The following is a 12,735-nucleotide window of genomic DNA, read 5'->3' on the forward strand; positions in this document are numbered from 1 at the left end:
AAAAGCTCAGATTTTGTACCTAACAATCTATTCAGTATATTAAAAATATTTGTAAATCTCAAACATTGGAAAAGCAGCAACAGATACAAAAGTGTCAGAGACATTCTGCTATAGTTAAACTGAAGCAATGCCACTGAAATGAATTATTTTGAACTGAAGGAGAAAGAGACTCCTCCAAATCCACTTCCATTGTTCGACTATTCAGGGCACCATTATACACTGGCTCTCACTCAAAGATGACCCTGGGCAGAAGAGGATGGCAAAAAGAGAATACTTGGAGTGAGGATGGAAGAAGAAATGCTGTGTAGAGCAGCTACAAGGAGGAACTTTTCAGACAACATCAACAGCAAGATTAACACATTGTGCAGCCAAGTAAAATGCTAAATGCTGTTCCCTGGGACCAAGTCCTTGTCCCCTTTTCCTCAATACCCAATGCAGCCATGTGCAGGCAGCAGTGAGCTGCCAGGGTTATTTAACCAGTGCCTGCCCCCAGGAAGAAATACCATGGGATCACAGTGGGACAAGACTGTCCTTGAGCATCAAGTGCTCGTCTACAGAAGGCAAAGGCAGCAGTTTAGCTGGAGACTGACCCCAGAAATAGAAACGCCTCCTTTCCCTCAGCTACTGTTTTGGTACTAGGAGAGTCAACCCTGAAAGAACTTAAACCGACAGCAGAGTCCCAGGGGATATAGCACAGCCATTGGGAGGCTGACACATCACACAATGAGGAACCCTGAACTGCAGCTCTCCCATCTTTTCAACAGAGAAGTGGGTGGCAGAAAGGATACTCAGAATTGCCTAACAAATTGCAACATGGATGAAAAGAAAGCTGTCATAGACTTAAGCACATTTACACTCAAAAAGCAACCATTAAAAAAAACAATCCCAAAACCAAAATCCTGGACACCCATGGAAGTGAGCACATTGCCCAGGAAATGAGAGCACACTGCCTGTGTAAGGTGATCTGAGGCTTCCCTGGCGGCTTCGTGGGGAAATCCTGCCAGGGATTGCACATTTGTCCTCTCATCTCACAAGATTAGCATCAGAGAACAGACCGCATTAGCAGTGTGGCATTTTCTTCTTTCCAGTTTGATCAGGTCAGTCACTTTTCAGCCCCTTCTTTTTATCTAATAACTGGTGGGCAGAGAACATGATACACATCAGCCTTGTATAGCTCTTTTTAACCCTATTTATACCAGAAACAGTGCCCCAGTTTCAGCTTCGGTATCTCTCTACAATCCTTCCTCAGTAAGAAATTCATGTTCCTTGATTGCTCTTTGAATACCACTGGAGTTTATGGAAATAAGTATTTTAATCTATTATATTACTTTTTTCCCCTTCACATCCAATTTTCTCCTTCTAGCAAAAGAAAAATAGTCTGTGAGACAATAAAATGTAAGGGCAAATAGTACTTTAGAATTCAATGAAAAAAAAAGGTGACCAAGGGAAGCATAAAACTAACTGTTAAAGTTACCTTACAAGTAATTTCAGGGCATTAAGGGTATGTCTTTTTAAATTACCTTAGGCCACTCCCAGGAATAGTTTATTCTCAGAAAAAAAAGGAACTAAAATGACTGGCAGTTAAGTTCCCGTTACAAATACTGTGATTTTCATGTAGACAAGCCCCAGAAAAGAGCTTCCTCCCTTTAACTTCCTTCTTTTGTTACAAATGGCACAACCTTTATTTTTGACACTAGGTGGGTATCTCAAAGATTGGACCAAGCCTTTCAACATGGATTAGTCATCAACCTTGTGAATTTATAGAGACTTTGGATATGAAAACAAGAAATTCATAACATGAACTAGCTCACTCACTTGTTGCCTCTTTTCAATCTTCAGTTTCATTCGGACCTGAATGCACTTTAAGGTGTATCTGTACAAATCCCACGAAGCAACCTGCATTTGGCGTTTGTGAAAGGCACCCATGAAGTTGCCACAAAGGAAAATGACAGCATTGGCAAGGAGCTGCACAAGAAGAAAAATATTTACCTACTGCAGGGCATTGATACTTCCTAACACACTTACTAGTCCCACAACAAACCAATCAATTCCAGACCATACCTCATTTCCTCCTACCCCATTCCATAGCAAATCACTGTTGCTGTAACCCAGGATGGACCTGGCAGACATAATCTAACTTTCACAGTCACAGGCAGAATAATGAAACAGAAAATCCTATGATATCACTTAACATTTATTTGCAGGCACCAGTGTTTGGTTTGCGGCAAAGCAGTGCACAAACTCCTGCATCAGCACCCCGTGTGGAGTCTGGCACATGCCTGCACAGAATGAGCTGGGGTGCTCCTTTGAACACACCCAGCTAATGAGTGCTGGGAGCCCTGAACCAGCAAGCAGCACTGCCAGGCCCTGCTGACACCCCAGGGCAGCAGGGCCCTTTTGATCCACCCTCTGGCCAGTGCCTGGTGAAGGCAGGCAGACCCGCCCCAGAGAGCACAGATTGGGAAGAGTGACTGTGACTAAGCTGGCATGTTTTAACAACTTAGTTTAAAAATTAATATAACAACACTGCTTTTTCCACTTAGGTCAGAAAAATAAAATGCACTATAGACTTAAAAAAATTGCCATTTTACAAAAAGCCCAAGGGTTTTTGGGCCCAAGCTCTAAACTCACAGCTTGAAACATCAATGTGGAATTCTGGAACTTTTCTGAATAAAACAGTTATGCCAAAAGCAAAGGGTAACTTGACTACGGTATTTCATTGTGTAACCAAGATATTTCCTTACCTGAAATGGAATGGATTCCTCATTTTCTTGAGAAGTCAGACTTACCACAGTTAGAACAACAACATGGGAGAGAGCAGAAACAACACTAATTATGACAGCACCTCTCATCCCAAAAGGTAGCATGGTATAAACTGTGAAGATTATGAACAGAAAGAATGGCACCTTTGGAAAGAAAAAGAAAAAATAAAAAATAATCACATGTTATTAGATACATGTTATTAGGGGAATCCCAAAAATCGCTACAGAAACAGGAGCAAAGTAGTAGGATTCTTGCTCAACTTCAGGCTGAACAATTAGATATTGATGTTTCAAAATACAGTTAAAACCATAAGGACAGTGGTAGTTCTAAGAGTTTTGAGGGATTAACATCTATAGGTTCATAGACAAGATGGGTTAACATGACATATCACCTCTAATTTTTTACACTTGCCCTTGCCCTTTATCCTGAACTTATCCCTTACAGCTGGAGATACACTTTGGGTGCACTTTGTACTGACACATCAGGAACACTGTGTTGCAAAGCTTGCAATACTGAATAGATTCAGATTTCTCACCTGCTAGAAGATATTTTTCTAATTTTAACATCACCCAGTCACATGTGTAGGTTTGCTAAGTGTTTGATAAAACCCAAAAATCCAACCAATACTTCCTGGTCCTCCCACAAGAGAATAACCTTTATTACCACTAACCACGTATTTAGCTGCACAGATATTTTATAAAATGCAGAGCTAAACTGCTCCAGATTAGTGGAAAGGTGTGTAAAATTTACTTGTTACAACTGTTAGCTTACACATATATAGAAACTAACAACCCTGATCAGAGGAATATATTGAAGGATTCCCAGCTCATCTTCATCTCATCACAGCTACTAAATTTGTGCCATTCCAGACAAGACAAGACTTCCTTTGAGGAAGTCTCGAGGTCCAAGTCTTAAATATTTTCCCAGAATAGATCGTTTGACTGGGACAACAATAATCAGACAAACAGGCAAATAAAAGTTTTCATTCAACAAAAATATTTTTCTATGTATATCTTACTATTTTAGCTGGAGTAAAAACGTTTTTTTCTGCCATATTTGCAGCACCCATCACACAATGTTCAGAATGCTGTGTGATGGATTTATAAGCACAAGCAAAGGATGGATAAGCAAAGGCCATACCTGCATTTAAACAGTAGTTTTAATGAGAAACAAATTCATAACTTGAGGTGAAAGTCTGTAATAAATCCATTCACTTTTCAGAGTAGGGCGTTCTTATATTTCAGACTTAAAATCAATATGAATGAATTATTACCACATGATGTCACCATGTTGGCTTGCAGCACTGAAAGCAGCAAAACCAAATCTTGCTTTGTTACATATTTGCATTCATAGTTAAGAACAATACATTTGGGGTGGGGGGGGGTGTTCCAAGGTAATAGGCACTTTCTTAAGTCAAAAAAGACTGAACAGCTACTGTAAATGTACAGTTCTGGATCCAGGCCACAATGCAAATCAGATTTTGATTGTTTAACTGATAATTTATATCTTTCTTTATTCAAATAAAAAAGGGAAGGGGCAGAGTCTGTAAAACAAGATAAAAAGTCATTTTTATTTAATTAAAATTCTTCTGCTTACATTATGAGATCTTAGGAGGAGTTTCCTACAAATTATGATATTTTTGACTCCATGAAATCACCCATCTTCTGATCAGAGATAGCAAGCAATGAAGTTTAGCCACACCCAGCAACGCCAGGATGTGTCATTAATCCTTATTGTTCACTTCACCTCTCCCACTAACTTAAAAACCTGCTCCCTAGGGCACACCCAATTCTGGAGTCCTTTATACATTTCTTGAACACCTCTTTGACCCAAATAAATTAACAAAGTAAGTATTTTTAACAAAACAATTGCTCAGAGATGAATCACAGTAATTAAAATTTCGTAAAAATCCTAAATAAAAATCCAATCCAATTACAACTTAAAGATGCAATTCCCACATAAGTTGCTGCAATTATCCAATTTTTCCACTGAAGCGTATTTTCACTACAATATAGAATACCAACTAAAATTTACTGCAATAAATCAGTAAAGCCAATTTTAAAAGTTAACCTAAATCTCAGAAGAGTTATTACGCACTTACAACATACTGAAAGACTAAAGCACACAAACACATTCATACAAACACATCCACAACTGACCACCACGTCTGTGTAAGTACCTGAATGAACACAACATACACACCTGCTCCCACAGATGACAAACACTTCCTTTTTCAAAAAGGGAGACATATCCCACAGTGAGGAAGCAGATCCAAATCATCACTCCAAACAAGGACAGCCACCTCCGAAAGAGGGATTCCATGCACAGCAGTAAGTACATGACTGCAAACACAGCCAGGGCAGCACACACAGCAATGATGAAGGCAAGGTGGGACTGTGCTTCCTGCAGAACAAAACAAAGGGTTACAGCTGGTCCCAAAGCCCCCTTTAGAAAAATGCATCCACGCTGCCCTGGAAACAGTTTGGATACCTATGAAATAAGTTAAGCGGGGTTTTTAAGTAGACTAGCTGCAGCACCACAAACACTTTCTGATATTCACACATACAGAGATAATAGAATAAATACTATTATAGATACTCCTTCTACCCCAGTTCCACCATTATCATTTTCCAAACTAGCTCACAAACCCCAGACCACTAAGTTTTATCCACAGTGCAGATGCACCCAAAAAAATGTATTTTGAGTTTATACTTTGCTAAAGAGGAGCGCTCTAAGTTTTACAGAAGATAAATTGTTCAAAATAGTGTTGCTACTTTTTTCCCTTCCTAAGAAATAAAAGGTAAAAGGGATACAAGTGCAATTGGTAAGATTTGATTTGCTACTAAAGAGAGACTTGAAGACCCTTTATCATGAAGCACAGTGTTTGGAAAGAAAAGTTTGAAAATTTTGAAAGCAGTTTTAGAAGGCAATGAAGGATTATAACAGCTACTTTACTACTTTTTTACAACATTATCTTTAAATTAAGCTCCTCTTCTTACCAGCTGTCAGCTGGGCTTATACAACACCAAATTTCTTTAGAGAAAATCAAATTACACTACATAACAAAAAATCTTTAAGCTGCATCTTCTCTATACCTACACGATCACTGCTCTTTGCTAACTAAATATTGATTCCACTGATCAACTACTGCACTGGGAGGTTCATGTCATATTTTTATTAAGGAAAAAAAAAAAAAAAAAAGGAGAAAAAAATAAGGAAACTAGTACCTACAAATCTTTAAGAAAAAAATCACCTCAGGAATAACCTGATGAAAAAAAAAAACAAGTCACCACAATATTTTATATTTCTTAGATTACTCTTAAAAAAATATGAGAAATGTAGGACATTTTAGCATGTTCTTGTTCCTTCCTTGGCCCTTTTAGTACTTACTATCATAGCTAGCATTCAATACAGATTAGGATTTTTTCCTAATGTATAGAAAGGAAAAACAATCCTTATAGTAACTGTCCTTACAGCTGACAACCGTCTCGTCTCTTCCCATCCTTTCAAAAACATACACACAATTACATGCACAGTTACTTGATATCTTCCAGCACTGCAACTTTGATACCAAGTGGCTCAAAATAATATATATAGCCAAAAATGTTTAGCATGCTGTCAGTGCGACTCCTTATCATCTCTGAAAACACTGAACACACACAAAAGAAATTTACTCACAGCAGTTACAAAAAAGATGATAATCAGAGTGGTCCAGAAGAGGATGGCAATGAAGAGCAGCAGCAGCAGGAGGGGATGCTGCTGGCTGGTGTAGCGGTACTTCTCGTAGAGCGGGTCTGATATCCTGCAGTCATCGCTCTCGTTGAAGAAGTATTTCCCTTTAGCTGGCATCTTCTCCCAGGCTGGCTGCTATTTCTCTCAGTTCCCAGAGCACACAATGACACAGCTGAAGGCACTGCTTCAAAGAGAAGTTTTGTTGCTTCGCTGCTGCCTCTGTGATCTTCAGGCACACCGAGTAACCCACGTTCTCTGGTTTTACTTCTCATGAGCATTAACTTCAGATTCCCAATGCAATCAAAAGCAAGAATTAGCCTCCCTAAAACCACAGGCAATTCATCATCAGCCCTAAGCATGAAGCTCCAGATCAACTTGCATTGGTGCAGACAGACGTTTTCGGCATGAGGTTTTTTCAATTATTACTTTGCAAGCCTCTAACTCCTTTCCACAAGCTTGAATCTCACTTCCTGGGATGAATCCTACAGAGAGACAGGATCAGTAAATTCATAGTTAATCATACACAATGTTCTCCAAGAAGGAGGGAGTAAAAATAGTTGATTCCTTAAACTTTCCTTGAACTTTCTACCTGCATGCTCTGACCAGTGAGCAGAGGCAGTGTGCTGCACTGGCTGGGAGCCCTGAGCCTCGTGCGTGGGCAGTGGTGCCCAGTAGTGCTCGCCAAGAGCTGCTCTGCTCACCTGGCTCTGGCAGCTCAAACATTTTCATATACAAATCTACCACATGGGGTTTGTTTTCCTTTTGAGCAAACGACACAGCTCCTGTGAGAGTGCTGTGTAACTGCATGCTCTCAACTGTTTGGAAGTTGAGTGCATCTGTGTGTGTGTATATATAATCTTTAACCACAATACACATGGCATTCTTTCTCAAAACATGCATCTTAAAAATTAAGAAATCCTCTTTTATTCATTTCACACTTTATTACGGCATAGAAAAATGAGAAAAGAATACAGCTGTCTGAGCCAAAATTCATTAAACTTTTTTAAAAAAGATACTTAACACCTAGTTCTGTATATTTCATTCCACTCTAAGTAATACTGTTTCCAGGGCAATACATGTGTTCTGCTAACAATGAGCAGTAAGGAACAAACCATATCGTTCATTTCTAATGACCAGTGTTTTTCAAATAGGTTCAAGAATATAGCTCATTCAATGCCAAGAGCCATAAAAAAGAAGCACAGGGATGTGATGGAGGGAAGCATGATGAACAGGATTTCATAAGTCTTATTAAAACTTGATAACAGCACCACAGCTTCTTTGCCACTTGACTGCCGTCACCATGGTGCCCAAGGTCACTGCTCCAGGGAGAAAGAACCCACTAAAACCCACTTTTTTTTTTTTTTTTTTCCTCAGAAAAGCCAAATCCCAGCCAGTTACTTTCAAAAACCAAATGCTTAGCTGCATACATACATTCAGATTGCTTTCACACTAAAAGCATGAAAAATTTTCAGAAACCATACTGAGCAATTCTGCCTCTGGTAAATAGAGCCAAACCCTAAAAAATTATCAAATTATTAATGAGAAAGCAGGCAAAACCAGCTTTATCAACAGTGAGACTGGACAAAAAAAACAAAAAAGTACACTTTTGCAAAATGAGAAACTATAACTTCTTTGCCAGAACATATCACAGACTTGGGTTAATCACAAAAAAAGACCATACTGTATCACTCTTATCCAGTAATACTCAGAATAAACAGATACATATATTAACATATTAATATGCATATATGTATAATAAGCAAATAAAATTGAAGTTTTCCCATTTATATCTAATGGTATACCTAATATCTCACCTGTACTGGTTATTACTGAGCTTTTCATCATAATTCAAGTCATCCCATTTTTCACTTTAAAAAATTATTTTGGTGCTCCTACCATTTGCATGTGCATAATAATGTTCTTGAAAAGAAGTGTGAATCTCAGAAACCACTGACACTTAAAAAGGAGAGATGAAGAAGAAATTGAAACATTTGCATCATGTTTTACCGCATTTTCCAAGTCAAAGGTAACTGCACAATTACTTCACTTGGGCGAAGCCAGTTTTTTCCTGAAGAAGAAACCCTCAGAAGGTGTGCACAGGGGCAAGTATTTCAACATGATTTTGTCTTTCAGTAACAAAGACAACACGCTCCACACTGGAAAGGTTTGGCTTCTGATGCACCAGAAGGGCAGACAGCTTATGAAACAGCCTTAGGAATTCCTTTACCATGGGGCTGGGGGTGCAGGAGCCCACTGTGCCTGATGTGACTGACTGTGTGAAAGAGATGACAGGCTTGCTGTCCCAGTTCCTCCTAAAAGCATATTTCAGAACTAAGACAATGAAGTTCTTCTTTAATATATTGCAGAAATATGATTTTAATGGTAGTTTTTATGATATAGAGATATTTTGAGAGTGACCTTTATTTTTCCGATTAGCAAAATCAATTTTCAAAAAATAACTATTAATTGTTAAGCAGCAATACATTCACAATTATGTGGAACAAATTATTCTGTCTTGGGCTACTTAATATTAAAATCCAGGAAGAATTACTTCACAGCTTGCTTTCTGTAACTTCTCCTGGCTATGTCAATGAAAGAACAGTACCAAGGACAATTCTACAAGATTATACTCTGTGGCTGTGCTTCAGTTATCTGATGCTCAAAAAATGAAAAATGGGTGCAGTGTCAGCTTGGAACTATCTCTGAATATTACTGAAGAGTTTTACAGGACATCAAATTGAAGAAACATGTCTTTTCAATAGTCTAACCCATTTTAATAAAAAAGATTGCTATCGCATTGATTTGTTTCTTCCTGGCTGATCTTCCTAGATATCCACTGCAAGTAATTATGAACAACCCCTGGGTCATACAATTTTCTTCTCAAAACTCTACTAGGTAAAGAAACTCCCCAACAGTGCTTTATGGATTTACCAAGAATCTATAATGCACTGCATAAATGCTACTTCAAGATGAATGATTCAACTCCAAATTAGTTTCAATTTCATCTTGTGTGCCACTGCCTCTTTAAAAGTACCCACTTTTTGTGTCTTTCCTCCTTTGAATTTTTTTCAACAACCTTATGGAAAGGTAGAAGGTAGATATGAGAGGGAGAAAAAGATTCTGTCATGGATGGTATCACACACTGGAAAAAAGATCAACTCGGCATGCTCCTGTTTATATGTTTAAGGATCTTGTGAGCATTGTGCACCATAGCAACACTTTTACTCTTTTTGGTCATTGTTTCTTGAAGAGTTGATAGGACACAGCAAGAGAGGTGTAACCTTGAAACAGCAACAGGCCACAAAAACCAAAGAACACTCCCAGAAGCACCAGAGGCAAACACTGAGCCAAATGGGTACTGGATCTGGGCTGCTGCCATAAAGCCATGTACCTCTGATCAGCAGCTTATCAAGAAAAAGCCTAATTTCTTTAGAGGCCTTCATTGTGTTTGGATGAAAAAAAAGAAGCAATTGTCAATCAGGTCAGGATATACAAGAAACAACCCTGGCAGTGTGGGTTAGAACCTATGGGGACAGCCACCAAAGACACTAATATGATTTTGTCAAATCTGTGTGAGCTTCATAACTATTTGCAAGACAAGTAACATGAATAATTTTTGCCCAGTGAATATGTAAGAACACTGGACATGTGACAGGTATAAAAAAAACCCTGGACAATAGAATACTTCCCAGAACATGAATCAATATACCTATTACCTTCCAAATCTATTGTGTTTCAAGCCAGTGGGAACAAGGGTGTGCTCACATTCAGCACCAGAACCTCCTCTAGGTAAGTACTGGGCAAGATCTGACAAAAGCACAGCCACCTTGCTTGCACCTGCAAGCAAGAAAAGACATTTCTGTCTCCCACAAAGCTGGGTATTGCTCTATGCTTTCTTCCCCATAGATGGGAAGTTCCAAGCACTGCTAAACTCTCCAGGCCCTTACGTCATGACACATTAATAGAATTTTGTCACAAAAAATACGAAACCAAATACTTAATTAGTCTACTAGGCTTGGACCTGAAGCCCTTTCCTTCTCCCAGGCTAGTTAAAACTGCCCGTCATGCTTTGTGGCAATCCCCATGTTTTGTTAATACCTGACCTGGACTCCACAGCTGCAGAATAGCTATGGCCTGTACAGAGCCTGTAGAGCCTAAGTGTTTTAAAGAAACACACACAGCCCAAGGGTGTTGATGCATGGGGTAATTTCAGCCTCTTCCTCCCCCAGAAGTTGTCTGCATGGAGCAGTGTGAGGGCAGATGGGGAAGGGAAAAAGGAGAGAGCATCCAAGACATGGAAAGAGCAGAGCACAAAGTCACTCATGGCAGGGAGCTGTCTGGAGATCAGGCACAAAGAGCAGTCTCCCCCCAGCAATGCACACAACAGAAAGAATGATGGGCTATCTGATACAGAAGTCAGACTGATAACAACAAAACAGCTCTTGAGATGGCCTCCTTTACTCTCTGCATCTGCAGAGCACGAGAGTTTCCAGGTGCTAGCTCACCCACAGGCAGGGGAGTGGGCCTGGAAAACCTGCACCCTCCTGCCCACCTTCTCCCTCACACACCAGGATGGACAGACAGTTAGTGATAACATCCTATTCCCCCTCTCTTGGGAGAATTATTCACAGCAGCTCCGGACCAAGTTAAAGTCTTTCTAAACAGAATCCAAGTATGTTGTGGTTCTGTTCTTAATTTCAAAGCTCCTGATATACTCACAAGCAAACATAGTTATCCAGGTGGTTACTGTGGCTTTAGGTTATTTTTTCTCTTAGTTATTCATTTGCCAAGAACTCAAGACTTGATCACCCAGAGCTTCCTGGTTACCAAAGAGCAGTGTCTGAAATATTAAAACAAACCCTAATAGCAAGAACCAATATAAATTGCCTTATTCCTCTCAATAACTCCTGTATAAAAGTAAGCAGAACTACTTTTTTCATCTTTAACTACTACAGCACCAGACAGACAGTAGCTTTGATTTCCATTCCCTCTTTTGTTTCACACAAATAACAACAGTGTTTCTGAAATTACTTTAGCAATTTCCATGACAAGAATGATTGCTGGCTGTAATTACCCATTAGCAGATATTAAAAGGGAATCAGGAATCTATAAGCATGCAATAGAATAATTGAAGGAGATTAGTGGATGAATTATGAATCTCAAGCAAAAATAATCTCCAGTCTAGTGGACTCTGCAACTAATTCAGTCTAGGAAATGAACTTTAGCAATTCAAACATACACCACAGGAAATACCATTCATGTTAAAGACAACACTTCTTCCTTTTTAACTTTGCTTTCAAATGCTAGCCTGCAGTCACCTTAGATTCTTCTACTCATACAAAACTATTGAGTGGAGAATAGGTGAGGCTTTAATTATCTCTGCTAGCAGTGAGTTTCTTTACAAAGATGAACCTTTTTTTTTATACATATTTTGAAGTTTTTCATGTGAAATTTCACCTTTCTTAATTACATTTAATAATTAAATTGTTGAAGGGCTCCTTCTGCGATACAGAAAAAAAATCATACTGATATTCACCTTGTATTTTCTCACAAAAAGTGAGCACACCACCACATCAGCACTCAGAACTGTATATACATTTAAAAGCCAAATCAATAGAAAAAGTAGTCTGTCATTTGGAAAAAACCCACCCCTTGATGTGTGAGAGCAATCAGTGACACTACATCACTAAGCCATGGAAATGATAGTGCTAAATGTACTGCAAAGCAAGCATTGAAACTGAACTTTTCAATTTACATTCTTATTTCAGTAGATTGCTTCTTCTCATAATGCTTGCTCTCCAATGCTTTTTAAAGTAGGAATAAGTAACGAGTTGTTTAATTTGGAAACAGTTCTTCAGTCTCTTGTACAAATGGAAGATGTGAAATAACAGAGGCTGTGGTTTCATAAGCTCTGACCAGCCAAAGGAGAAGGTCTCACCCACTCAGAGCCTGCTGCACCAAGCTCCTGCTGGGCTCTCTGCAGAGTCCATTCACCCAATACAGGACAGACAGCCAGTCTGGGCAGGTCATTTCCCTGCCAGGGTGGGGAGTACTGCAGGTAGCAGAGGTGTAGATGAGCTCCGGAGCTGGCTCAGGGTTTGGAAAGGAAAAGTAAACCACAAGGAGGAAAGCAAGCACAGCACTGAGCTCTTAAACTGACTCATCATTTCTCACAGGTCCTCAGCCTAAGGAAAAGAATTTCAAGAATACTACTGCTAAAGCTGGGGACAGGGTGTTTGT

At 39.2% G+C, this 12,735-nt stretch overlaps 1 protein-coding gene across 1 annotated transcript in view; it reads right to left on the reverse strand.

The window, feature by feature from the left end:
* Window positions 1-12,735, reverse strand: part of ADCY7 (adenylate cyclase 7) — a 58,563-nt gene that overhangs the window by 24,549 nt on the left and 21,279 nt on the right. The window contains exons 3-6 of the mRNA XM_079315802.1: window positions 6,442-6,977; window positions 4,966-5,166; window positions 2,745-2,906; window positions 1,816-1,965 (exon numbers count right to left, since the gene is read on the reverse strand). Coding sequence (XP_079171928.1) covers window positions 1,816-1,965; window positions 2,745-2,906; window positions 4,966-5,166; window positions 6,442-6,612 — 684 coding nt within the window. The 5' untranslated portion in view covers window positions 6,613-6,977. The remainder of the gene's footprint in view (window positions 1-1,815; window positions 1,966-2,744; window positions 2,907-4,965; window positions 5,167-6,441; window positions 6,978-12,735) is intronic.

This window comes from Erithacus rubecula (assembly GCF_903797595.1).
Source record: "Erithacus rubecula genome assembly, chromosome: 12".
Classification (NCBI taxonomy): domain Eukaryota; kingdom Metazoa; phylum Chordata; class Aves; order Passeriformes; family Muscicapidae; genus Erithacus; species Erithacus rubecula.